Source organism: Gopherus flavomarginatus, chromosome 1 (genome assembly GCF_025201925.1).
Source record: "Gopherus flavomarginatus isolate rGopFla2 chromosome 1, rGopFla2.mat.asm, whole genome shotgun sequence".
In the NCBI taxonomy this organism is placed as follows: Eukaryota; Metazoa; Chordata; order Testudines; family Testudinidae; genus Gopherus; species Gopherus flavomarginatus.
Genome location: NC_066617.1, coordinates 93543331 through 93568563, shown reverse-complemented (window position 1 = coordinate 93568563; position 25233 = coordinate 93543331). Strand labels below are relative to the sequence as shown.

The 25233-nt window shown below is 44.7% G+C and overlaps 1 protein-coding gene across 1 annotated transcript in view; it reads right to left on the bottom strand.

The window, feature by feature from the left end:
- The window catches only part of FAM234B (family with sequence similarity 234 member B), a 32337-nt gene extending 12147 nt beyond the window's left edge, over positions 1-20190 (bottom strand). The window contains exons 1-5 of the mRNA XM_050953973.1: positions 20125-20190; positions 5327-5719; positions 4097-4195; positions 2171-2359; positions 121-251 (exon numbers count right to left, since the gene is read on the bottom strand). Coding sequence (XP_050809930.1) covers positions 121-251; positions 2171-2359; positions 4097-4195; positions 5327-5719; positions 20125-20161 — 849 coding nt within the window. The 5' untranslated portion in view covers positions 20162-20190. The remainder of the gene's footprint in view (positions 1-120; positions 252-2170; positions 2360-4096; positions 4196-5326; positions 5720-20124) is intronic.
- Between the last annotated feature and the right edge of the window lie 5043 nt (positions 20191-25233).

The window sequence follows — 25233 nt, the reverse complement described above, 5'->3', positions numbered from 1 at the left end:
GAAAACTACTTGGATGAAGGAATTTGTGCCCTTCCCCCACTACACTCTCTTTAGACAATGTCCCTGCTCCCCCTCCAAAGATTCAAGACCATTCAGAGCTCTGGTAGGGATGTATCATACCTGGGTCTCTCCAATGGCCAGAACCACCAGATCTCCAACTTTATCCCCATCCAAATCTGGCAGCATGACGGCTGGTGCAGCCAGGGTCCCACTTGGCAGGTGGGCTGGGTTCAGTGTCCAGACAGTTTTCCCTATAGGAGAAGAGAACATCTGAGCACCGCAGCACGTTAAGAAAGCAGAATTTATGAGAATCCCCAGGGAGTGTCCAACTAAACCTTCCTGAAGGAGGAAGGAGAGAAGACACTACTGCCCAACTCCATGAGTAACAAAATCCAACCTAGAGCAGGTGGCTGTGGAATTCACACACAGTGGAAAGTGGAATTCTTTCCTTCCCATTGCTGTGAACTGCTTTTGAGTCACAGCCTGCCAATGCTTCGCTTTATTAATGTTCTGACATCTCTATCAGGGTCTGGTTCTGAACCTGCAACTGTCAGGATCAGATCCTAAATAAAAGAGAGGCTTTGCAGGACACCAGCTGTCCTAACTGGCCAGTGGTAAAGCCTGATTGTTGATGTCACAGCTATGCAGACATTTCCAGGGAACGGAACAGATGGGAACTCGTAGTTGGAGGGAAAGATTTTGGAAATGGATATCTGTGTCAGTTAAATTTCCAACAGGAAACAGCCCCGTTGCATCTTTATCCTCTCCACATGGGGGGATTAAGGTATATGAGCAGAAGTGATTTTAAACACGGTTTGTCAGTGGGGACCGCGTAGGGACCCAGGAAAAGAGGATTCACACATTTTCTCACTAAAATAAAACACAAGTTCAAAGTAATTCCATATGCTCTCCCTGCCCTGAGTCCCTCTGCCAATTACTATACTTTTAGAATCACATTTTAACACGGTTTTCTCCCACTTCTGCTGTGGGAAAGCCTCCCCACCTCTCCAAAGTACAGAATAAAGTTAGGGCCAGATACTGCAAATGCTTATGCACACGAGTAACTGTACTCACACAGGGAGCAGTACTGAGTTCAGAGAAACTACCCTGACCCTGCAAACACTTATACACGTGAACAGTCTCACTGGATTCATTCATTACAACCGTTTAAAAGTCAAGCTGTGTTGGTTAGTTTTTGTTGGGCACAGAAGTCATGCAACATTTCTATGTTCCCTAACTGAATGAGTATAACTCTCAGAATCAGGGTTCCACTACAAATACTCATTCAAGATCCAAGAATATTCTCCAACATTTGCCTAAAATTCACTGTTCCCATGAACATTTCTGCTAGGAAATTCACTTGCTAGGATGTCCATTAAGAGTAAATATAAAAGGAACATAATCAAAATGACTAAAAATGCAATATTCATTCAGATCTAGTAAACACTTTTATCAACCTAAATTCTCCTGAAGATGGAACTGGCTACAGCATACTTCCCCACCTCTTTCTCTTGATATGATGTTTAGTGCACCTGTGCTGTTGTGAAAGAGCTGCTGCATTCCACTCAAGAGGAGGCTACATTTCAGTGGTAGGTGAAACGACTCCTATAGCCTTTATCTATATCACAGTGATGTTACAGAGCTACATTAATGAAGTGAAAGGATTACATTACATATTATTCCTTGTAATTCGGTATTTATTAATGATTAGATCAGGGATTCTCATTGCGTTGTGCCCCCCTTCTGACAACAAAAATTACTACACAACCGCAAAAGAGGGGACTGAAGCTCTAGCCCAGCCAAGCCCCTCTGCCACAGGCTGGGGGTGCAGAGAGGCAAAGCCAAAGCCCAAAGGGTTGAGCCCCAGGCAAGGGGCTTGTAACCTAAGCCCCGTCACCCAAGGCTTGGGCTTCGATCCTAGGCGATGGGGCTCAGGCTTGGGCTTTAGCCCCAGGCCCCAGCAAGTCTAAGCCATCCCCGGCAACCCCATTAAAATGGGTTCACGAACCACTTTGGGGTCCTGACCCACAGTTTGAGAACCCTGGGATTAGATCATCTTCTGTATTACTCTGCAGTTTTCTTTTAGCTATGGACTTGTTCCTATGTTGCTACCATGGTGCTGAATTATCCAAGGTGATCGGTTCATCCACTCAGTCATGCCTGGAACTACCTGAGGAGGCCTGGAGAAGGCTGAGGAATTTGGATGTTCCAGTTACGAGGCAGCCAGGCTCAGCTGGGGCTGTGAGAGTCAGTCCTTTACACTGCACACTCCGAGTCTCTTCTGGAATGTGGCTGGACCACAGGGTGCTGCCATTCATACCCGAAAGGGCCATCACAGTTACCGATGGCCTAGAAACACCTGCAGACACACAAGAGGGGCAGTGAAGTCCCTTGCAATCAAAGGAGAGCAACAAGGCAAAGTGATCTCAGGGGAACACGCCATTCAGTTATGCTGCTACTCTGTGCTGTCCCCAAGTGGAAAAGGTTAAAGTAGTTGCATTCAGAAGAATCCCATGAGTTTGGTTATGTCAGTCCCTTGCTAGCTCACAGGAATGGAACTGGCAGTAACTGTCCATAGAAACACCTGAAGTTACGTTTCTCTCCTGGGTTGGCAAAAGAACATAATATTTGTTCCCGAGCACCTATTGGTCCATTCAATTCATCATCCGAACTGCTGTCACACCAGACTAGACTACTGTTCTTTTTAATGTTTATTCTTCTGCTGGCCAATGGTTAATGCTTAGAAATTGCAACTACCTTTCTATTAGGAACCTGGCCAGTTATGTTCAGGGTCCTGTATGTTCTGTGATTCTATGGCAGCCTAATTTTGCTCCACAGTCTAAGTTTTTTCTTTTGTGGTAAAAAGCCCCCCTATGTTTCTAGCCTTCACTGTTGTGAAAAATACCTTGAAAGCATGCAACCAGTGTCGAGCAGTGTTGTCTGCCTGAGTCTGCAGACAGCACAAAATAATAGCTAAATGGAGTATGAAGTACCCCAATATGTTTTAATCAAATGTTGACTTTAATGCCTAATGATGATAAGTTTAAGGTCAGCCTAACATCAGACATACTGTTCATCATTTTAGCAGAAACGTCCAGCTAATGTGCTCACGTCACAACCCCAAACAAAGTCCTCACATCTTCCAAGGTGCTAAGAGCCCCACATGAGTCTTATCCAGATGGCAAAATTTCCAGCTTCTCCCTACCAGCATCTACAGTGCAGTTAATGTGGGGCCAGTACAAAAATCTGCTTCATGCTGAAAACTGAAAATGTGGGAACAGTGTAAAATAAAGAACACGGGGAATACTGCACAGGTTGAGTGATTCATTTTCATATTTAATTCAGTACAAACACAATTTTTAATTGAAATGAACCTGCCATCGGATTTTCTATCTACTGCACCAGAATTCCTTAGACTCCAGGGACCCTGCAGTGGAATTTACATCTCACTTGTAATGGAGTACATGGCCTTACTGACGTAGCACTATGCCATGGGGGAGGGAAATTTTCCTTCTTATCTGTATTTCTATTACACCAAGCATTGCAGTTATGCACCAGATATTGCCAATACACTCCAACATAATGGGTCCTTGCTTCTTGACTGTGTCTGTGGGACTGGAACAGATTTCATGTCACTACAAGGTGAAGGCTGCTGTGGAGATGCAGTACAATAGCAGCTGGGAAGCTCCAGAAACAGGAGGCTTGGAGCACTGGGAAACCAGCAGAACTCAGTGACAAGCTAAGTTATTTCTAGACTTTTAATGGGTTATCCCATGTGTTCCCATGCAAATGTTAGCAGAGAAATGAAAAGCATCCTGCTGAGGCGGAGTGGGCTGTTTTATATTAAACAGCCAGGTATGGTAAAATTACTACTATCAATCAATATATCAGCTGGGACTTTCACAGCAGAAGTGAGCTGTTTTAAGGAGAGGCCTGAAGGAGGACAGCGTGGCAGCTCTGCAGATGGTCAAGGGAACTCCTCCCATTCATAAAGACTGGCAGGGAGAAAATAAGAAAAAAAAACATTGGACAACCTGACAAAAGAGCCATCAAAGCTGGCATCCCTGACGAAGCAAGTTGGCAGTTAAAATCTTACCCAATACGCTAGCATTCATCAGTGCTGTGAAGGAGAGCAGGATGTCCGGGAGTCCATCACCATTCACATCGGAGATCTCCAGTGGGAACAGCACTCCACCTGTAACAGTCAGAGCAAATCAGGAGCTGCCAGCAGAATGGCTGCCAAACGCACTCTGCACAATGGGGATAAGGACAAGCATGAACAAAAAGGGATCTGAATAACCCGCCATCATGGAATCCACAGGAGACCACCGAAGCAGCACTATTCCCCCACCTATATCATGTTCCTCCCCACACGGCACAGCTCCAGCAGCGGGCTCAGACAGAGATCCAGCAAGGGCCAACAGGAGCCAGCAGAGATGATTATCTGCACCCACTGCAGTGATCTGGCATCACATCTGACTGGCTTCTCAGAGCCCAGAAATGGGAGGACAGAAGGAAAAGGAGAAGAATCACATCACCGATCATTGCTGTCTCAGTGGAGATATTAAGAGGGGAAGCACTCTAGAAAATACTACAGATTAACTAGCTATTCTATGACTGTTTGAGGAGAGACAAAGACCTTAGAACATTTAAATTACTGATTTATAGATTTAACAGGGAGAGAAATGTGCAGAGGAAATAATGTTAGTTAAGCCAATTTGTGGACACAAAGGAAAATCCATTCCTCCCCACCCAAGGCAACACGTCATGCCTCCCAGCTCCCTAGATTTACTGCTTGGCTTGTACTGAGCATGATCATTAACACTGCTGAAGCAGGCTAACCTCACTCTGCCCCCCCACTATTGGCAGGCATGGGTGTGTCTGCCTCCTCCAGCCCCGCATGAATGGAGGAGCTTGTGGAGTGCAAACTCTGGATAGGGAAGTGATGGGGACCAAAGTGGACTAGCCCATCTATATTTGGGGCAAATTCCAAAATGGGTAATGCCATCCAGGCAGAGGGGTGACATAGGAGGAGAGTCAGAAGAACCCTGCTATTTTGTTGGCACTGGAGAAAGTAAGACCTTATTGGACAACAGATTTATCTTCAACTGGCTCATGACGTGCCATTTTTAACAGGCAGCAGAGGAAGGCTGAATGCATCAGCCATATGCCTGTTTATGTCCTCAGAGCATCTGCAGTGAAGAGGATTAAGTTGCTGCTCCTCTGCTCTAAACAAACTCTCCGAGGTGGGTCTTTCCCCCACACCCAGCCTGTGAGCTACCCCCTTCCCAATCTCACACAGCTGCTGTTCCTAATGGTCTCTCACCTGCTTCCTGGCCTAGGTTGCGGTTCCAGGTATTATGCAAGTCTCTAGGAGGACAGGGAATGAGAAAGGCGCACACCAGCACCAGAATCATGGAGATAACCATGGTAAGCAAAAAGACTGCTGTGCGCAGGTAAGGCATCAGGGAGGAGGCTGCCTTCTGCTCCAGGCTGCCAGTGGCCTCTGCAGGGTACCCATCTGGGGCACTCTCTGACAGCCGCTGCTTTGTCACCTCAACCTCCACTTCTGAGTCTGGGTCCTGCACCTCCTCCAGGGTGCTCTTCCCGTTCTTGAGTCCCCCATTCTTCTGCAAGTTGAGCACAAGGTCATCTTCACTCTCATCGCTGTCAGCCTGAGTGAGGGGGTCATACTCCCCTAGGTCGGGGCTCTTTTTTCCTGAGGAGAGAAGCAGGGAGAGAGAATCAAGCATGGTTGGTGGGAAGGAAAGAAAGAACAAGCTCTCTGCGCTTTCAGGTCCCAAGGGGAGGAGAGTGTGAGAGAGAAGACAGGATGTCTGTATTTGTGTCTACTCAGATGACGGGCATGGCTGGAGGGGATGAAGTATAAGGGAGAAGGCGGGGTCCATGCACATCCACCTGGTCTCAGAGTGGGGGCTACAAGAAAACAGATTCCCACAGTTTAATTTCCCAAGGCAAAAATCAATTCCAGGATTTGCTTAATTTCCTCTAATGCTTTCCAGGTCTGTAACGAGAAACAGTTCCATGGAGCTATTGTACTATACCTTTAGGCTTGGAAGGATTAGAATCTTATTGCTATACATCGAAAAGCGCTGATTTCATTGTACACACACAAACCCATGAAAAAATATTTCCATCAATAATAACTGAAATTTACAGAGAGGCAAAGTAAGAAAAATGCTACTTGTGAACTTATTAGAGTTTGGATTTAAGGATATTACCTTGTGTATTTTGACATGTGATGTTGACAAATTGGGTTTGAATGGTTATAAAGCTTTAACTTTTTCAGTCTTGACATCTAGTGTCATTAAACAATTATTGGCAGACTCCCACAAATGTCAGATCCCCCCCACCCATAATTTTCCACACCTATGAAAATGTAAATTGATAAGAATAAAAAAATGCTTAAAAATAAACATCGATATTATCTGTCAAAATTTTATAAAATAAAAATTGAATTCTGCCAACCCTATATATCTTCATGCTTAACCCTCTGCATACCTAAGTCCCACACTCTCCTCAACAATCTCCTAATTCAAAGCTCTAATGATGAAAGAGCCGTTCCTCACATGGTAACTTTTATAGTGTATCCATGGCAGGGTCCTCTCTCTCTATCTCATTTTTCATCTGCTCCTCCTCCCTGATCCACTCAGTGATGTCACAATCTAAATTTCTGTGACATCATAGCTGCTTCCAGGGGAACAAGCTATGATGCCAGATGCTAAACTGTGCCTCAAGGTGTTTAAAGGAACACTTCGCAAGATATATCTAGTAATTGCAAAAATGTGAATTGTATCCACCCTCCGATACTATGATGAATGGGAATAATCCAAAGAAGAGAAATCGGAAAGTTTTAGGTTCTCATGATAATGTTAATTCAACCCTACTGCTCAGAAGTAATTTTTCCTATTTGTTTTTCTCTTTAAATGCACAGCTTAGTATGTAACTGTCATGTTGTTCAATGTATAAAATATGCAATCTGTGCTACACAGCAGAGTTAACATTGCAGCAGCCATCCTTAAATTCTTCAGTTTGGAAAGATTCTTGCAGTATGAGCAGCCAAACCAGTACTCTCTCTCCAACCAGTAGAAATGTTGGAAGTGCACCATAAAAGAACCCTCACTTTTTCCTTTCTTCTCTTATGTTTGAAATTGTAACTTTAATGTAAACAATAGGATTTTTTTAATGTAAAAGCCAATCAAATAACACTGTTAAGTCACAGTAAATCCTTAACTGTCTCACTCTAAACAGAAGCAGCCTTAGCTAAGGCAACATTATAGTGGCATGGGAGTGCTGTTATAGATCAGGGTGTGTCACAACTGCTGTATAAAAGTTGACCTAAGTCCTCTAAAATCTACATGTTTCATTAGATTCCTTTGAAATTTTGTGTGCCTCAGGACTGTGCACAGTAAGGTTAGTGACCCAAATTTGGGGTGATTTGACGAAGGGATTCCTGACTTACAGGATCGTCTGGAAACTCAGTTTTCTTCTGCTGTCTTGTACTGTTAAACTGAGAGAGATTAACGACTGGTTGAATCACAGACTTCACTGAGACTGATGGCTGTAAACTCATAGACTTTAAGATCAGAAGGGACCGTTATCATCATCTAGTCTGAACTCCTGCACAATGCAGGCCACAGAATCTCACCCACCCACTCCTGAAACTCACCCTTCAATTAACATACCGAATGATAAATTAATCACAAGCCTCGACCTAAAACAAAATGAGTTTTGGACTGAGTGGCCAGAGATTGCTGCAATCTGACAGTCATGGACGGCAATTTTATTTTGGAGGAAATGTAATCCAAGTTTTTCAGGAGAAAAATAGACAAATGAATGCTTCCAGGGAGGGGAGAGGAAGTGGGGGAAAGGGATTTGGGGCTGCAGCGAAGAGAGGGGGGTTATTGAGAGGGAGTTAAATGAGGGCAGGTGATAGAGGAGTGGAAAGAGGTTGGGGGCTCAATTGAGGGAGAAATGGAGGTTGGGGGAGTGGAGGGGTGGGATAGTGGAAAGGGGGATGTGCAGGGGGAGTGGCAGAGAAGGGGGGTGGAATAGAGGCAAGGGCACCTGTCAGCCCCACATTCTCCCCTCCCATGTGTGTAACCAGATTTGGGGGGAGGGAGGGGGCGAGGAAGAGCTGGAACCACTAAGGCAGTCTGAGCCACCCATGTGAGCTGGGATACGGGAGGTCTTGCCCCCTGGGGTCAGTACGCAAATTGCAGGACATGATATGGACAACTGCCTAAATGACTCCTATCTCCAGCATATCTTTTCCTGTTCAGAAAACTAGGAAATTCAATGGCAAAAATCTATCTTGAGGTAGAGCTAAGGTTGCTTGGTGGGATGTTGGTCCCTCACAGAACACTGAGTTGACCAAAACCGAAAACTTCCGAAACCCAGGAAATGCACAGTTAAGGTTACGGCTTTGGAGAAGGTGAGAAATGAGGACAGGTGTAGGCAAACCTCGGACTGGTGGTTTGAGAAAATCTGTATTTTACTAGACATGGGGGTGAGGAGCAAGTAGCTACTTGCTGATCTCAGGGCAGATTAATGTGGTGTTTCCAAAGGCACAGAGATTTGGAACTGACAGCACAAGTACCTTAACTCACAAGCACCGGCTTCCTCCTTTCCACGGGGGTACTCAGGCCCTGCCCCCACTCCACCCCTGCCCTGCCTCTTCCCAGCTCTGCTCTGCCTCTTCCCACCCAGTTCCACCCCCCTCCTCTGAGCGGTTCCTGTCCCCACTCCTCCCACCCCGAGAACCGCCTGCACACTGCAAAACAGCTGATTGCGGTGGGTGGGAGGCACTGGGCAGGAGGAGGGAGCTGGCTGCTGGTGGGTGCTAAGTATCCACTAATATTTTTCTGTGGGTGCTCCAGCCCTGGAGCACCCACGGAGTCGGCGCCTATGCCTTGACTGCTGAGGGAAAAGAAATATGTGCGCTGCCAGGGCTCCCAAAGTGTGGATTCTGGGCTATTCCTGGATCATGACACTGCATGAGTTTGTGGGAGAGCAAGGAGTACACCATGACATGGGGACTGCTGCCTATACACTGAATTGGGTAGAGAGAGGTGGCCTGCACTGGGACACCATATTTTGTCCTCTATGCAGTGTCTAACAACCAGTTATTTAAGAATCGCTGTAGAGTCTAACAAGTGATTTAAGAGATGATCTACCGGACTTTGTGGTGATTCACTCAGGCAGAATCTGGTATGAGAGCAGATTTAAACTGCAACAGAGATCTATATCCAGGATCTGTGATAGTTTTCTCTGATTTGGTTGAATGCCTGAATAATTGCTATATATAATATGAAAGCTATGAATAAGTGCTGGAATAACATTAATTGGGAAACTGAAAGGGCCATAGTTGCCTGGAAAAAGGGCACAGAAACATTACAAATTCTGACACCTCATGGTTTCTTGGCAATGGAGTACATTTATTGGACAGGGGATCTTTCTCTCAAACATAAAACTGTCAGTACCCTGGAACAAAAACACTGTCTGTGATTTCTCTCCCCAGTCCTGCCACAAACTCCACCCTCCAACCACTCTGAAACATGACCAGGAATACCATTCCACTGTAAGGCCTGGTCCACATTATGCAGTTAAACCGATTTTAACAGCGTTAAATTGATTTAACGCTGTACCCGTCCACACTACAATGCACTTTATATCGATTTAAAGGGCTCTTTAAATCGATTTCTGTACTCCTTCCCAAGGAGAGGAGTAACGCTAAAATCAATATTAATATATCGGTTTAGGGTTAGTGTGGCCACAAATCGAAGTTATTGGCCTCCGGGCGGTATCCCACAGTGCACCACTGGCCGCTCTGGACAGGTATCTGAACTTGGATGCACTGGCCAGGTAGACAGGAAAAGCCTCGCGAACTTTTGAATTGCATTTCCTGTTTGGCCAGTGTGGAGCTCTCATCAGCACAGGTGACCACGCAGAGCTCATCAGCACAGGTAACAATGCAGTCTCCTGAGAGTAGAAAAAGAGCACCAGCATGGACTGCACGAGAGGTACTGGATCTTATCGCTATATGGGGAGAGGATTCAGTGCTAACAGAACTCCGTTCCAAAAGACGAAATGAAAAAATATTTGAAAAAATTTCCAGGGCTATGATGGGAAAAGGCCACACCAGGGACTCAGTGCAGTGCAGAGTGAAAGTTAAGGAGCTCAGACAACCATACCAGAAAACCAAAGCAGCAAACGTAAGATCCGAGTCAGGGCCAAAAACATGCCGCTTCTACGCTGAGCTGCATGCAATTTTAGGGGGCTGTGCCACCACTACCCCCCCCCCTTGTCCGTGGATTCCGAGGTGGGGGTTATAATCTCAACCATGGCTGAGGATTCAGCGGAGGGAGAAGATGAGGAGGAGGATGAGGAAGAGGAGGACAACCTTGCAGCGAGCACACAGCACTCCGTTAGCCCCAACAGCCAGGAGCTTTTTGTGACCCAGATGGAATTGCCCTCCCAAGCCACTAGCCCAGACACTGAAGCCATGGAAGCGACCTCTGGTGAGTGTACCTTTGTAAATATAAAACATGGTTTAAAAGCAAGCGTTTTTTAATGATTGATTTGCCATGAGGGCTTGGGATACATTCACAGTCAGTAAAGTTACTGCAAAAGTTTGTTAACATGTCTGGGGATGGAGCGGAAATCCTCCAGGGACATCTCCATGAAGCGCTCCTGGAGGTACTCCAAAAGCCTTTGCAGAAGGTTTCTGGGCAAGGCAGCCTTGTTCCGTCCACCATGGTAGGACACTTTACCAGGCCATGCATGTAGCAAGTAATAGGGTATCACTGCATGACAAAGCATAGCTGTGTATGGTCCGGACATGTGCTTTGTAAGGTGAATAGTGTTGTTCACTGTGAAAGAGTATAACCATTGTTCTGTAAAATGTATCTTTTTAAATCCTTCTCTCCCTACTTTCCCTCCCTCATGCAGCTGCACATTTTTCAAGCCTCCCTACTCCATCCCGAAGGCTAGCTCAGATAAGGCGGAGGAAGAAGAGGATGCGAGATGAAATGTTCTCTGAAATCATGGAAGTAACCCGCAATGAAAGAGCTCATCTGAAGGAGTGGAAGGACGTGGTAGCAAAGTACAGGAAAGAAGCCAGTGAACGTGAGGATAGGAGGGACCAACGTGAGGATAGGAGAGACGCTCGAGATGAGAGGTGGCGGCAGGAAGATCAGAGGTGTAGGCAGGAAGATCAGCGGTGGCGGGATGCAACGCTGGAGCTGCTGCGTGATCAAACTGATATCCTCTGACGTCTGGTGGATCTTCAGGAAGAGCAGCGGGGTCACAGAGTGCCGCTGCAGCCCATGTTTAACCACCCTCAGTACTCACCACGTTCCATATCTTCCTCACCCAGACGTGTAAGAACGCGTGAGGGAAGGTTTTGTGCACCCGCCCACTCCACCCCCGTGGACAGTCCAAGCAAAAGGCTGTCATTACATTGAAATGTGCTTAATGGCCTTTTCCTTCCCTCCTATCCTCCTCCCAAACCACACCTGGGATACCTTGTTAATTCTCTTCCTCTTTTTATAATTACATGCTTTTTAAACGATAGTGACTTTATTTCCTTAAGCAAGCTGTAATCGAAGGGGGAGGGTGGGTTGCTTACAGGGAAGGAGTCAATAAAGGGGGGGAGGTTCATGAAGGGGAAACAAACACAGCAGTCACACCGTACCCTGGCCGATGATGAAACTCGTTTTCAAGGCTTCTCTGATGTGCACCGCTTCCTGGTGTGCTCTTCTAATCGCCCTGGTGTCTGGCTGCGCGTAATCAGCGGCCAGGTGATTTGCCTCAGCCTCCCACCCCGCCATAAAGGTGTCCCCCTTACTCTCACAGAGATTGTGGAGCACACAGCAAGCAGCAATAACAAAGGGGACACTGGTTTTGCTGAGGTCTGAGAGAGTGAGTAATGTGCGCCAGCGAGCCTTTAAACGGCCAAATGCACTTTCTATCACCATCCTGCACTTGCTCAGCCTGTAGCTGAACAGCTCCTGACCACTGTCCAGGCTGCCTGTGTATGGCTTCATGAGCCATGGCATCAAGGGGTAGGCTGGGTCACCCAGGGTAACGACAGGCATTTCAACATCCCCAACTGTTATTTTCTGGTCCGGAAAGTAAGTCCCTTGTTGCAGCCGTTTAAACAGAGCAGTGCTTCTGAAGACACGAGCGTCATGAGCCCTTCCTGGCCATCCCACGTGGATGTTGGTGAAATGTCCCTTGTGATCCACCAGTGCTTGCAGCACCATTGAAAAGTACCCCTTGCAGTTTAGTACTGGGTGCCCTGGTGCTCTGGTGCCAAGATGGGGATATGGGTTCCATCTATGGCTCCCCCACAGTTAGGGAATCCCATTGCAGCAAAGCCATCCACTATGACCTGCACGTTTCCCAGAGTTACAACCTTTTGTAGCAGCAGCTTAATGATTGCTTTGGCTACTTGCAACACAGCAGCCCCCACAGTAGATTTTGCCACTCCAAATTGATTCCCGACTGACCGGTAGCTGTCTGGCGTTGCAAGCTTCCAGAGGGCTATTGCCACTCGCTTCTCAACTGTGAGGGCTGCTCTCATCCTGGTATTATGGTGTTTCAGGGCAGGGGAAAGCAAGTCACAAAGTTCAAAGAAAGTGCTCTTACGCATGCAAAAGTTTCGCAGCCACTGCGAATCGTCCCACACCTGCAAAACTATGTGGTCCCACCAGTCTGTGCTTGTTTCCCAGGCCCAAAATCGGCGTTCAATGGGTAGAACCTCCCCCATTACCAGCAGGAACTCCAAAGCGCAGGGGCCCGCGGTTAGGGAGAATTCAGTGTTCATGTCCTCATCGCTCTCGTCGCCGCGCTGCCATAGCTGCCTCCTCCTCGCCTGCCTTTGCAGTTCATAGTTCACCATAGACAGCACGAGAACGCGCGAGGTGTTTACAATGTCCACGATTGCGCTATTGATCTGAGTAGGGTCCATGCTTGCTGTGCTATGGCGTTTGCTCAGTTCACCCAGGAAAAAAGGCGCGAAATGGTTGTCTGCTGCTTTCAGGAAGGGAGGGGTGAGACTATACCCAGAACCACCTGCGACAATGATTTTTGCCCCATCAGGCACTGGGATCTCAACCCAGAATTCCAAGGGGCAGAGGAGACTGCGGGAACTATGGGATAACTACAGAATAGCTACCCACAGTGCAACGCTCCGGAAATTGATGCTAGCCTCGGACCATGGACGCACACCGCCGAATTAATATGCCTAGTGTGGCCACATGCAATCGATTTTATAATATCTGTTTTATAAAACCGGTTTATGTTAATTTGAAATTATCCTGTAGTGTAGACACAGCCTAACATAGTTGTCCTTCACTCCAGGCACTGCAGGCGAGTTGAGTTATAGGATGGGAGGAAGAAAAGCAACAGAAGTGTTCCTATACCACGGAGTGAAGAATTCAGGGAGCTGTGTTCCTTGCTTGTGGTGGAGGGTGCTGGGTACAGTAGTGGATTGAGAGCCAGGCTGGAAAGGGGAATGCAGTGAACAGGTCAGGGGCATGGTTGGCGAGATCTGGATTGGAGGGGTCCAACGCATGTGCATGTGGAGGCAAGCTGACTCAGTATGCAAATTGCAGGACATGATATGTACAACTGCCTAAATGACTATTAATTCCTATCACCAGCATATCTTTTCCTGTTCAAAAAAACTAGAAAATTCAAAGGCAAAAATGTATCTTAAGGGAGAGTTAAGCTTGCTTGGTAGGATGTTGTCCCCTTGCAGAATGGTGAGTTGAGCAAAACTCAAAACTTCTGAAACCCAGGAAATGCCCTCTCTCAACAATGTCGCAATATGCTGTTAACACACATACCTTTATTCTGCCAACCCCCACAGTTGCTGAAATGTACAAGCTCTTCAACTCCTTTGACAACCCATTCATGTTCACCCACATGATTCCATCTTACACTATTAAAGGACAAAAAAGGTTGCCCATGTAATATTCCCTCTGTTCCCTAGGAGCTGACAATAGCCAATTGGAATTATTTGTACACACTCAAAGTGCAGTCAGTGTGTTACATGTGCCTACCCTAAATGGTGGAGGCAGCAGTTGGGGTTGCTTGGTAAAAGTGCATTTGTGATAGGAGGGCGTGGATTACTTTGAGGTATGTGGCAGACCTGTAGTCATAATATGACAAAATCTATGTTTTGCATCTTCCAATGTGCGTGAGAGCAAAGGGAAGAGCTACATGTGTAACTTCAGGATCCAGTATGCACCACTTCAATGCAGAATTGTGTACATTCTATCAGCAGCAGGGCACAGGGCTCTCATTACAAAGGGTATTGTCCATAGCAAGCTGGGATATGACAGCAATCCAAGCATTTATTATCTGCATGCATTCCAGGTAACGTGTGTGTGTCATAAACAGATAGTTAAGGGTTAATGTCTCTTTTACCTGTAAAGGGTTAACAAACAGGAAACCAAACACCTGACCAGAGGACCAATCAGGAAACAAGATACTTTCAAATCTTGGTGGAGGGAAGCCTTTGTTTGTGTTTTCTGGGTTTGGCTTTGGCTTTGTTCTCTCTGGGTCCTGGAAGGGACTAGACGTGCAACCAGGTTTCTTGCCAGTCTCCCTGCTACAGTCTCTTATACATTCAGAATAGTGAGTATTTTAGTAAGAAAGGCAGTTATAGTCTTTTGATTGTTTTTCTGTATTTGCAAATGTGTATTTGGCTGGAAGTATTTTAAATTGTATTTCTGCTGGAGGAGGTTTTTTCTCCAGTTTCTATAAGCTGACAGACCCTGTAACTTTTACCATCTAAATTGCAGAGATAACTTTTACCTTTTTCTTTTTTTTTTTAATAAAAGTTTTGCTTTTAAGACCTGCCTGATTTTTTTCCCCTTGTTGAGGCTCCAGGGAATTGAGTCTGTACTTAACAGGGAAGGGAGGGGAGAAGGGTGGAATCCCTTTGTTTTAGATTCACGGAGCTTGAATCTGTATTGCCTCTGGGTGAGGGAGAAAGGGGATGGGGGGGAAGGGACATTCCTCCCTGTTTTAAGATTCAAGGAGTTTGAATCACGGTAATCTTCCAGGGTAACCCAGGGAGGGAAATCTTAGGAGAGGCATGGGTGAGGGAAAGTTTACTTTCCTTGTGTTAAGATCCAGGGGGTCTGGGTCTTGGGGGTCCCCAGGGAAGGTTCTGGGGGGACCAGAGTGCATCAGGCACTGGAATTCCTGATTGGTGGCAGCTTATCAGTTCTAAGCAGGTAATTAAGCTTAGAGGAATTCATGCTGGTACCCCAACTTTTGGACTCTAAGGTTCAGATTGGGGAAAGATACTATGACAGTGTGTCAGGTGTAGCTGTACTGAATGGTGGAGGGAGTAGTTAGCTCTGCTTAGTAAAGGTGTGTTTGTGAGATCTGTGGATTACTTTGAGGTGTGTGACACAGCAGTGACTGTGACATGAGAAGTTCCATGTTTTGCACCCTCTCCTGTGTGTGAGGAAAGGGAAGAAGGGCATGTGTACCTTTAGGATGAAGTATGCACCATTTCTATGCAGAACTGTGTAGGTTTTGCCACTAGCAGGGCACAGAGCTTTTATTACAAAGGATATCAGCAGTGAAATGGAATATGAGGGGATTCTAATACTTTAATGATGGTTAAATGAAAGTGTAGGTTGAGACAGTATCCTGTGAGTAAGTGGAATTGTACAAGGCTGTGACACGGTTCTTACAGTGCACACATGCAGTACTCTTTTTGTGAAGTTAGCTAAGTGTGTCAGGATCTGCAACCTCCTGAATCTTATAATGCCCAGGGTCAGAGTGAGTATGTGCATATTTAGATGTTGCTGAAAGAGAAAAGGTGGCATGGATAACCCTCTCCCACTTCCAGCAAGTGTTAGCTGGAATCCTGTGGGTGAGGGTGAATGGGTTGTACAAGCTTTTCACCTACTTTTATATTTCAGCAACTGTGGGGTTGGCAGAGTAAAGGTATGTATATTAATGGGGCACAGTGGGGCATTGCTGAAAGAGGGCTGAGTTAAGGTTGCATGGGCAACCTTAACAGTGCATTTCCTGATTTTAAGATGTTTTGAGTTTTGCTCAACTCAGTGTTCTGCAAGAGGACAACATGCCACCAAGCAACACAGCCTTTGCCTTAGTTTTTTGCCATTGCATTAGGTGACGTATCCTTATCAAAGGAGATACGTGTCATATTTAGCTAAGGTCAGTTATCTAAACTCACTTCTAAAGCCACTTCTATTGTGATCTATGCCTGTCCACACACAGACTTGCACCAAACTAAATCAGTTTTCATTCACACCTGTGGACATTTGGGTGCAAGCCTGTGTACAGACTACCTCTTACTTCCCAGTTCTGCATTGGCATCAGCATGGAGCTTCACTGACTGCCATGGAGCTCGGTGCATGGAAAGCCGTCTGCCCAGAGAGACCACAATGCAGAATAGGAACATATATTTCCACATATATAAATATCTCTCTCCTGTTGTGCCTCACGCCATGCTTCACCCAGTGGCACTTTAATTTAAAGAGAATTCAGGGCTGATAAAAGATTTCATGTCGTCCACTCTGGAGATTGAAGTCTATCGAGCAGTCACAACATTGGCAGTATAAGCTTCCTCCATTCAATCACCCCTGTCCTGGAAGGGTCACCTCCAGGGATGAGAGAAGAGCTCAGACTCCAAAACTAAATCAGTCTATGAGCTCCCTTTTGGGAGCACCCACAGAGATCCCACCTGTGGTACAGGTTCTGTGACAAGGACACCTTTCCTGCTAAGAACTGGTCTGACGTCCCCAACACATTTGACACAGGCTAATAGATGCAGTAATGGATTTTAGCTCTTAATGACCTAGGTAAAAATGAACCAGTGACCTATACGTTAGAAGTTCCATATTATATTCTTAATCCTTTGAGCCATCTACTATCTCCCCTGAATAGGGTCCAGTCTGAAACTGACAACCTAAAGGTGAAAGGCTTCATCAGTAATGGAAAATGGAATGTGATTCTCAACAAAGTCAAAGCACTAATTCTAATTTTATTGTTACAATCTGTCAGTGTTTTGTACTTCTTGCAGCAGACATGTCAGTGCCACTCCAAGGGCTGGACCAAATTTTCATAGAGATGTGCCTGAGTTTTACATTCAGGCAAGATCATTTGTGCAGCTACATTTTCAACTCACCATACTTAAAGATGCAAAGCCCACTAGATGACCAAACAAGCATGAAAATAAGTGGGTGAGCTATGCTTTCAGGCCATCTATTTAAGCACCCAATTGAACTTTAAGCAGAGAGACATAAATAGCACTAAGATCTGTATAAGTCAAAGCATCCACCCATTTAAGGAATTATGATTTATTGAGAAGCTCTCCACAGATCAAAACCATTTGTTTTCTGATCACTGGTCCTGGACCTGCGCTTGGAGAAGTTGACTGATCTTCCAAAGAATAAATAGCACTGCCTGGTTCTGATTTATCAGTGATCAGAAAATATGATACCTTGTGCAATATCAGATATAAAAAAGGTTTTCAGCTTTCCCATGATATAAAAGAGGTTCCCAAACTATAGTCCATAGACCAATTGCAGGTAGTCTGTGGCCAAGCTACTGATCACATGCTACTGGGCTTTTTGTTTCCAGACATTAAAAATATGAAATACTAAGGGGGAGATTTTCAAAGGCAGAAGGTGGAGTTAGGAGCTCAACTCCTGCTGACTTTCAATGGGAGCTGGGCACCTAACAGCCCTGCCTTTAAAAATCTCTTATTTTCCTAATATTACTTTTCTATGGAAGCTACTGCTGTGGTTGTCATAGGGGTATTGTGAGATCTCACATGGGAGAAAAGGTGCTCCATTCATGCAATTATAAACTGGAGGTGAGGCATCCATTAAGGACTGTATTAAAACTACATCAACATTATGCAAAGTTTAAAGGTTTGGCGTTTGAGAGATATCAAGCTATCCCTGATCTCTTGGCCAAAAGCAGTGTTTTTTTCAGCACTGGTTTTAGAGTGAAGAGAGCAAACCCTGAACTTTACACCAGTGTAATTTTCAGTGCTTGATTTTCTTGATGATTAAAAAACAGGAATCTGCTTCCAATATTCTTTGAACCCTCTTTGGTGTCATACTTCGTTTTCTATTTTTTGCTCTTAAGAGCCAGCTGATGCCACATATACATATCTAAACCCTTAGGGAGATAAGATAGCACATATTTGCAAAATTAATGAAAAGTGAAAGAAAAAGCAGCTATAGGAAAAACAGTTCAGACTTTTTATGGCTGTTGAAAGCTACATTCTGACTATGTGTTAGTCACACAAGTAGGGTCTTAAGTGTACACATTAATTTGAGCACAGATATAAGGATTATTTTTTGTAAATCCACTTGACAGGCCTTGGTTCAACTAAAAATAGCTTACTTTGTGTAACCAAATTAATGTCTTCCAGTTGCAGTTGGATACACACTATTAGTTATGTCAAGAAATTTAGGGAGAAGTTTGTCTTTGCAGTTGCAAAATGCCCCTTTGGTCATATATTTATAACTCTCCCATTTTGTACTTTTATTTTTCCCAAGTAAACAGCTTTGAACAACTGTTCCGTCCTATTTAATCAAACAAATAAATTGTTCTGTAAACGAAAAAAAGCACTAGGGCAGAGCTTCAGTTTGGTAGAAGACCTTGCTCTGGATTGATTAATGTTTAAGCTGGGGCCTTACAGGTGCCATCACGGTTGGTCCTCATGGGCCAGTGGAGGAAGGCCATGTCAACTGCCTACTGGGTTCCACCTCAAAGCCATGGGAGCACTAAGAAGCTGGTGAGACCCAGCAGGAAGGAGGAGCCCCAGCAGCAGGTGTACTAGTTCTGTTCCAGTTTTCCTGAGTGCAAGCAATAGACATGAAAGTTGATGGGGCACTTTCCCATTGGTTTAATATTGCCACCTGTATTGGCTCCAACCGTTTTCTAACAAAACCTTAGCAGCCTGTTCCACAGTAAAATACAGACACTCAAGATGTGTTTTCAGTATAGTTCCCTTTTAATGTCCTTACAGAAATGTATAGTTGGCTGTATCTATGCATCCGAAAATATGTGCTTCTCTTAACTAATAGTCTCTTTTCCTGAATATCCTACTACCAGGGTGTAGATACATTTCTTCTCTCCGATTTTTAATACAAATGATAAAATAGAGATTACTGGAAATTATACAGACAAATTTGGCAGGGTTTTCATATTTACCCAGATAAATGTAGAGACAGAACTTGAATTTGGAGCCTGATTTCCAAGAGTAGGTTATTTATAGGAATGATACATACTAGTGGATAAGACAAACATTTATTTATCTTTTTTAGGTATTCATTCTCCATCATTTATTTTTTACACACTGCATCAGTTTACCGCAAAAGGTATTTAAAAGGCAGCAATTTAAACATTGTTCTAAATCTGTTCAAAATCAAATATGTTCCACAATAATATGAGCTGTATTGCAAAGAGTATGCAAAAATGTCTTGTTACTTAATCGCAGGATATAGCGCTACAACAGTACATGACAGAGTGCAGAGAGACCAAGATATTCAACAGAAGCAGTGCCAGGGGCATTGATGAGCAAATGGACCACCCCAGCCATCGGCTTCCAACTCAGCTCCCCCCCTTATGATCAGTGATCCCCTCTTTCTCCCACCCTCAGGTGCAGCGACCCCCTCCTCTCCTTCCCCCCACCTCAGGAGCAGTGACCCCCACCTCAGGTGCAGTGACCCCCTCCTCTCCTTCCCCCCACCTCAGGAGCAGTGACCCCCACCTCAGGTGCAGTGACACCCTCCTCTCCTTCCCCCCACCTCAGGAGCAGTGACCCCCACCTCAGGTGCAGTGATCCTCTCCTCTCCTTCCCCCCCTCAGGTGCAGTGACCCCCCCCCAGGGGCACTGACACCCCCCAAGCCGCCCGGATGTCCCTGAGGGGGTCTCTCTCTCTCTCCCCGCAAAAAGACCCGGATGTTTTTGGCCCCCGAGGGAGGCGCGGGTCGGTCCCAGTCCCGGCCCCCCTGCGCGCAGGGTCCCGCCACATTGTTCCTGCGCCGCCCTCCCCTCCCAGACCTGTCCCTGCGGAGCGGGCTCCCTACCTGGCAGCTTGAGCGCCCGGGACAGCACCGTGGCCATGCTGAAAGCGGGCGGTGCGCATGCGCGGCAGCCCGCGGCTTGCTGGGAAGTGTAGTTCTCTAGTAGGGTGGTCACACAGGCTCACGCTGCACACGGGAGGCGTGGGACTAGGCGGAGCGGGGCGGGGCAGGGCAGGGCAGAGACCCCTGCCAGGCACACGGAGCGCTTGGATCATGTTCCCATTGCTCCTGGTAGTTGCTATTGTTATAGTTCTTTTTCATTGTTATTTTAAAATTGAAGCTCTATTTTAAGATAAAACGAGTGAGGGGGCGGGGGGGGGAGAACCACCAGTTACATTTAACGTGGGACTCCCCTGGGCCTCTCTGTGCGAGATCAGGCTCGTCACTGTACAAGGTGCAAAGACAGAACTGCTGATCTCTGCCCTATACAGAGAGACAAGGATCAAATGTCAGGCACACTGAGACACAACCAGGATCATGCTAACTGACAGCAGCATTTTTTTTCCACCAGTCAGCAGCGCCAGACCCAAGTGTTAACAAATCACGAGACTGTGCTTTAAATAATGGGAAATGTGGGGTTCTTTGTATTTGCCTTCTGGTTTTTGAGCCTTATGGTTCACATTTTCCAGGTTTTTTCACAACCATGAGGCTAGAAATTTACTTTAAAAAAAAAACCCAAAACCTGAGATTCTCACATAATCAAGTATCAGAGGGGTAGCCGTGTTAGTCTGGATCTGTAAAAGCAGCAAAGAGTCCTGTGGCACCTTATAGACTAACGGACGTTTTGGAGCATGAGCTTTCGTGGGTGAATACCCACTTCCTCAGATGCATCTGACGAAGTGGGTATTCACCCACGAAAGCTCATGGTCCAAAACATCTGTTAGTCTATAAGGTGCCACAGGACTCTTTGCTGCTTTCACATAATCAAATTATTCCGGCAGCTAGATCTTTAAATAATGACTACATGGTACAAGACTTGGTAATGTTGTTGAGTGGTGGCAGCATTTTACTGCTGCAGATGAGTTTTTTGTGGGGCTGGAGATGCTACTGAGTCTGTAAGGCCCAATCTTGTAAACATTTACACATATATTTAACTTAGTCCCAGCACAGGAGTAGTGTTGAAATCAGGAGGACTCATGTAGATAATGTTAAAAACATGTGTAAGTGTTAGCAGGATTTGGGCTTAAGGCCTGAATCTTGCAACTTGTTACACATTGATGAACCTCTGCCTGTGCAGAGCCCAACAGACATTAACTGGCTATTGAAATTCCCTAACCTGCAGAGTTCCCCATTGACCCTGCAACTTAATTCAAATCAACCATCCTTGATTTATTTTTTATCATTTGCATTCCAGCAGCACTCATAATGTGCTAGACAATGTCCACACACACAAACAGGAAGACAATCCTTGCCCATAAAGGTTTACAGTCAGAGGCCCATACATTATTCTGCTTGTGTAATATATATGTCTTAGTCCTGAGCTTGGGAAGTTAATGGTTGAAAGGAATCTTATTTCTCTATTTTGTTTTATTTTAGAGCATTTTTCTTTTCTTCATAATAATATATAACACTAGAGTGCTTTCATGGTATGTTTTACAAACATTATATAAGTAATCTTCACAACAGCCTTGTGAAGTATGCAAGCCACTTTCACTGTCCTTGCTTCACAGTGGGGAGATCAAGGCAGAAAGAATATATGGCTTGCCCAAAGTCATAGGAGTCAGTGTTCCTAATTCCCAAGCCTGGACTGAATCCACTAGACAACATCATTTCTTGCAAATGTGACCAGCTTGGTAGCTGTCAAGTTGTTTTTGTTTACTAAAGAAAAGGCCAGTTTTACAGCAAATAAAAGAGTAGCAGTCAGAGCTGCAGAAGCATGTATCAGACTCCGCCACTTAGCATCAGACTCTGCTTTCCTCCACTTCAAGCTCTGCCCCAACAAAAAAAATATTATTTAGCACCTTTCATTCAAACTGTATCCTGAAATGCTATGAGTAATAATAATAAAAGAACAGCAGAGGGAGAGAGAAGCCAAGCTGTCTATGCAATGAAGAAGAGATGTTTTCAGATACATTTTGGAAAGAGATGGAGAGTTAGGGGTTGATCCAAAGCCTATTGATTTCGATGTCATTAAGGCACTTTTCAGTGATGTTAGTGGATTTAGGATCAGGACCTTCATGAGGTGGAGGCACACAGTGAGGCTGTTCCAGACAGCAGAAACTACAGAGGCAAAGACCTCTGTACCAAAAGTAGTTATTTTCCTTCTCCTTTTCAGTTCTCTCTGGATAAGAGGGATCCTGAACACATGAAAAAAGAACAAGGCATCCTTGTGACACCTTAGAAACTAACAAATTTATTTGGGCAAAGCTTATGCCCCACTCTGAAAGTTTCACATGAAGTTTCACAGTCCCCATGTTCCTCCCCCATTGCCCTCTTGATTTAAGGACAGTGACAGAAGCCATTTAGAACCATAGAACCATAGAAATGTAGGGTTTTGCTGAAGAGAATCCAACAGCATCAGTCTCATACCTGTTAAGGAAACTTGTGATATAGGAGGTTAAAAGCTGTCCTGCAGAGAAGTACTTTTTAAGAACCAGCTTCTGGAACAGATTAGAGCTGAAAGCAAGAGTGCAGCAGAAGGCAGGCAGATGGAGGAGTCGGAGAATCTAGACTCTTCATTTCTGTGTTCTGGACATCTGGCTCCCATACCCTCAGCAATCCCTGGTTTACAATACTTGTCAATTTGAAGGGCAGAGTCCCAAAGCTTAAATAAATGCAAAAAAGTCTCTTTCTCCAACTTCAGTTAGGCAGGGGTGCTATGTGGGGTCAAATTCCAGCAAGAGCAAATAGTTTGTGCTGCAAATTCATGCAATTTGATGCATGGATGGCAGAGCATAGTGTTTGGGATTTTAGTAATGTACCAAGCATGAAAAATGAAATTTACCTACTTTACACTGTGAATGTGAGCTAGTGATATGCACTGATTTACATATAAATTGAACACATCTAATTTACTAAGCCCAAGCAACAAGCTTTGATAAAATAACACTAAGGTTGCAAACATACCATTAATTTACAATGATATTAAAATGTCATTCAAAAAAAAGTTTGAAAGTCAAGAAATGTGCAGTTAAGCTTGCAGAGTTGAAAGTTTCAATGTCAGGAGTTTAGAAGGCAATTCATAAAACTAAAGTGCCAGAAAGTCTGAGAATATTTGCTCAGATTCCATCACCAATGCTCACTCTGCAGCCTTACCCTCTATTATTCTCTTTTGCCCAGAGGGAAGACCCTATTTACTGCACATGAAAGAAATTGAGTTTGTCCTGACAACTGAGTTTGGTTTTGGGCGACAGATTCTATGCCCTTTGAAATCACTCGAAACCAACTCCCAACAAGGAGCTGCCATATTTATTTTTGTTTCTCTCCAGGGACACAGAGACGCCTGCTTGCTCACTTCAACTGTTTAACCCACAGCCTTGTTGCAGCCCATTTCCCCTGTGTTTGGAACCTGGAAAATCCAGCTAGCTCCACACTCCTTCCTCTGGGGCCAGCCTCCAGAGATAAGAATGGGTCATTAACCCATATGTCCCTCCCATGTGTCCCTGCTGAGAACTCATGGGGTAGTCACCTGAATTGAATCCATACTGCCTATGGTTTCTCCTTGGAGGACTACTTCAACAACCCATAACAAGTGAGCTATATTACATATCTCTTTCATAACAGACGGTCTGACACCCATATGTTCAGGATCAGGACCAAAAGGTTGATCTCTGGCCTGTAGCTAAAGTTTGAAGTCCCTAGACAATACTGGGAAGGTAACTAGGGTTGAGTGAGGTTTTCTCCCTACAACAGAATGATGAATAAGCTCTGTACCAGATGTGAAGTGTTATGTAGGAGAAGCTGAGCTAGTCAAAACAAAGTTAGCATATTTCATGAAAAAATTGAAACATGAAAATGTTTCACTTCATTCAAAAAATTCAGTTGGTCACAAAAATATTTTTCAATAAAAAAATTAAAATTAAAAATTCCATTCAACCCCCCCCCCAAAAAAAAGTGTGTTTTGTTTCAGTGCATAATAAACCATTTTCTCACACATTTTTTTACTTCCCCTTGGAAAAAGGGGGAGGAGGAAGTGAAAATGTGAGAAAGTATTTATTTCACTCCAGAAACAAAACACAATTTTTGGACGGGGATGGGAGTAGGGGGACAGTGGGTGGAATTTTTCATTCAAAATATTTTCATTGAAAAATGAAAAAAAAATCAATCAAAATTTTTGTAATTAATTTTTTATTTTGGTCAAAAAGGCATTTTCCGTTTGTTGAATAAAAGTAATAATTAATACATTTATGTTATAGGAAAGTATGAGAAAGAGTGACCCAGAATGGACCGTGGATTTGTCTGACCATTAGAAAGAAATATGCTTCTCAGCCTGCTGAGTATCTGCTAATTGAAATACGCCTATCATTTACAAGGTCTGTGTTAATTGGAGAAGCACATCCCAAGACAAAAAGTCTGTTCTAAAGTAGTAAGATTACCATTAAGGACAGCTGTTGTTACAGCTGTTTTCCTGAACTCAGGAATAAGATCTGTTAACCCTCACTCTTGTATTCTTATCTGGCTTGTTTCCTTTGCATATGTAACAAGTGGTACGACTAGGTCTATTGAAGCCTGTCATGCCGCAATGATTTTAGAATGGTCATGGTAAAGAATGAATAGGTAATAAAATGTAGATGTGATAGAAAAGATGTTAAGTGAAATAGTGTGATTGCGGTTGTATGTTTGGATGGGTAATAAAAGGTTGAGGTGCCAGGCTTAGAATCATAATAAATGACACCACATCTTAAGGAAGAAAAACAACTACCCAGAACCGTTTGGCCAAAGAATGCACTGGGTGAGATAACCCGATAACCCTGAGGGCACACCGAAATCCACCCCTAACCCTCCTAAGGACCGGGGGACCAAAGAACTGAAGAACAAAATAACAACAAATCATCATTGCTGTGCCATCTGCGTGATTGAGTATCACTTCAAACATGAGAACAGCATGACGAGGCAAACCCCATAGACTTGTATGAGGATGGATCCCTATAAAGACAGACCCTAAAGACTGAG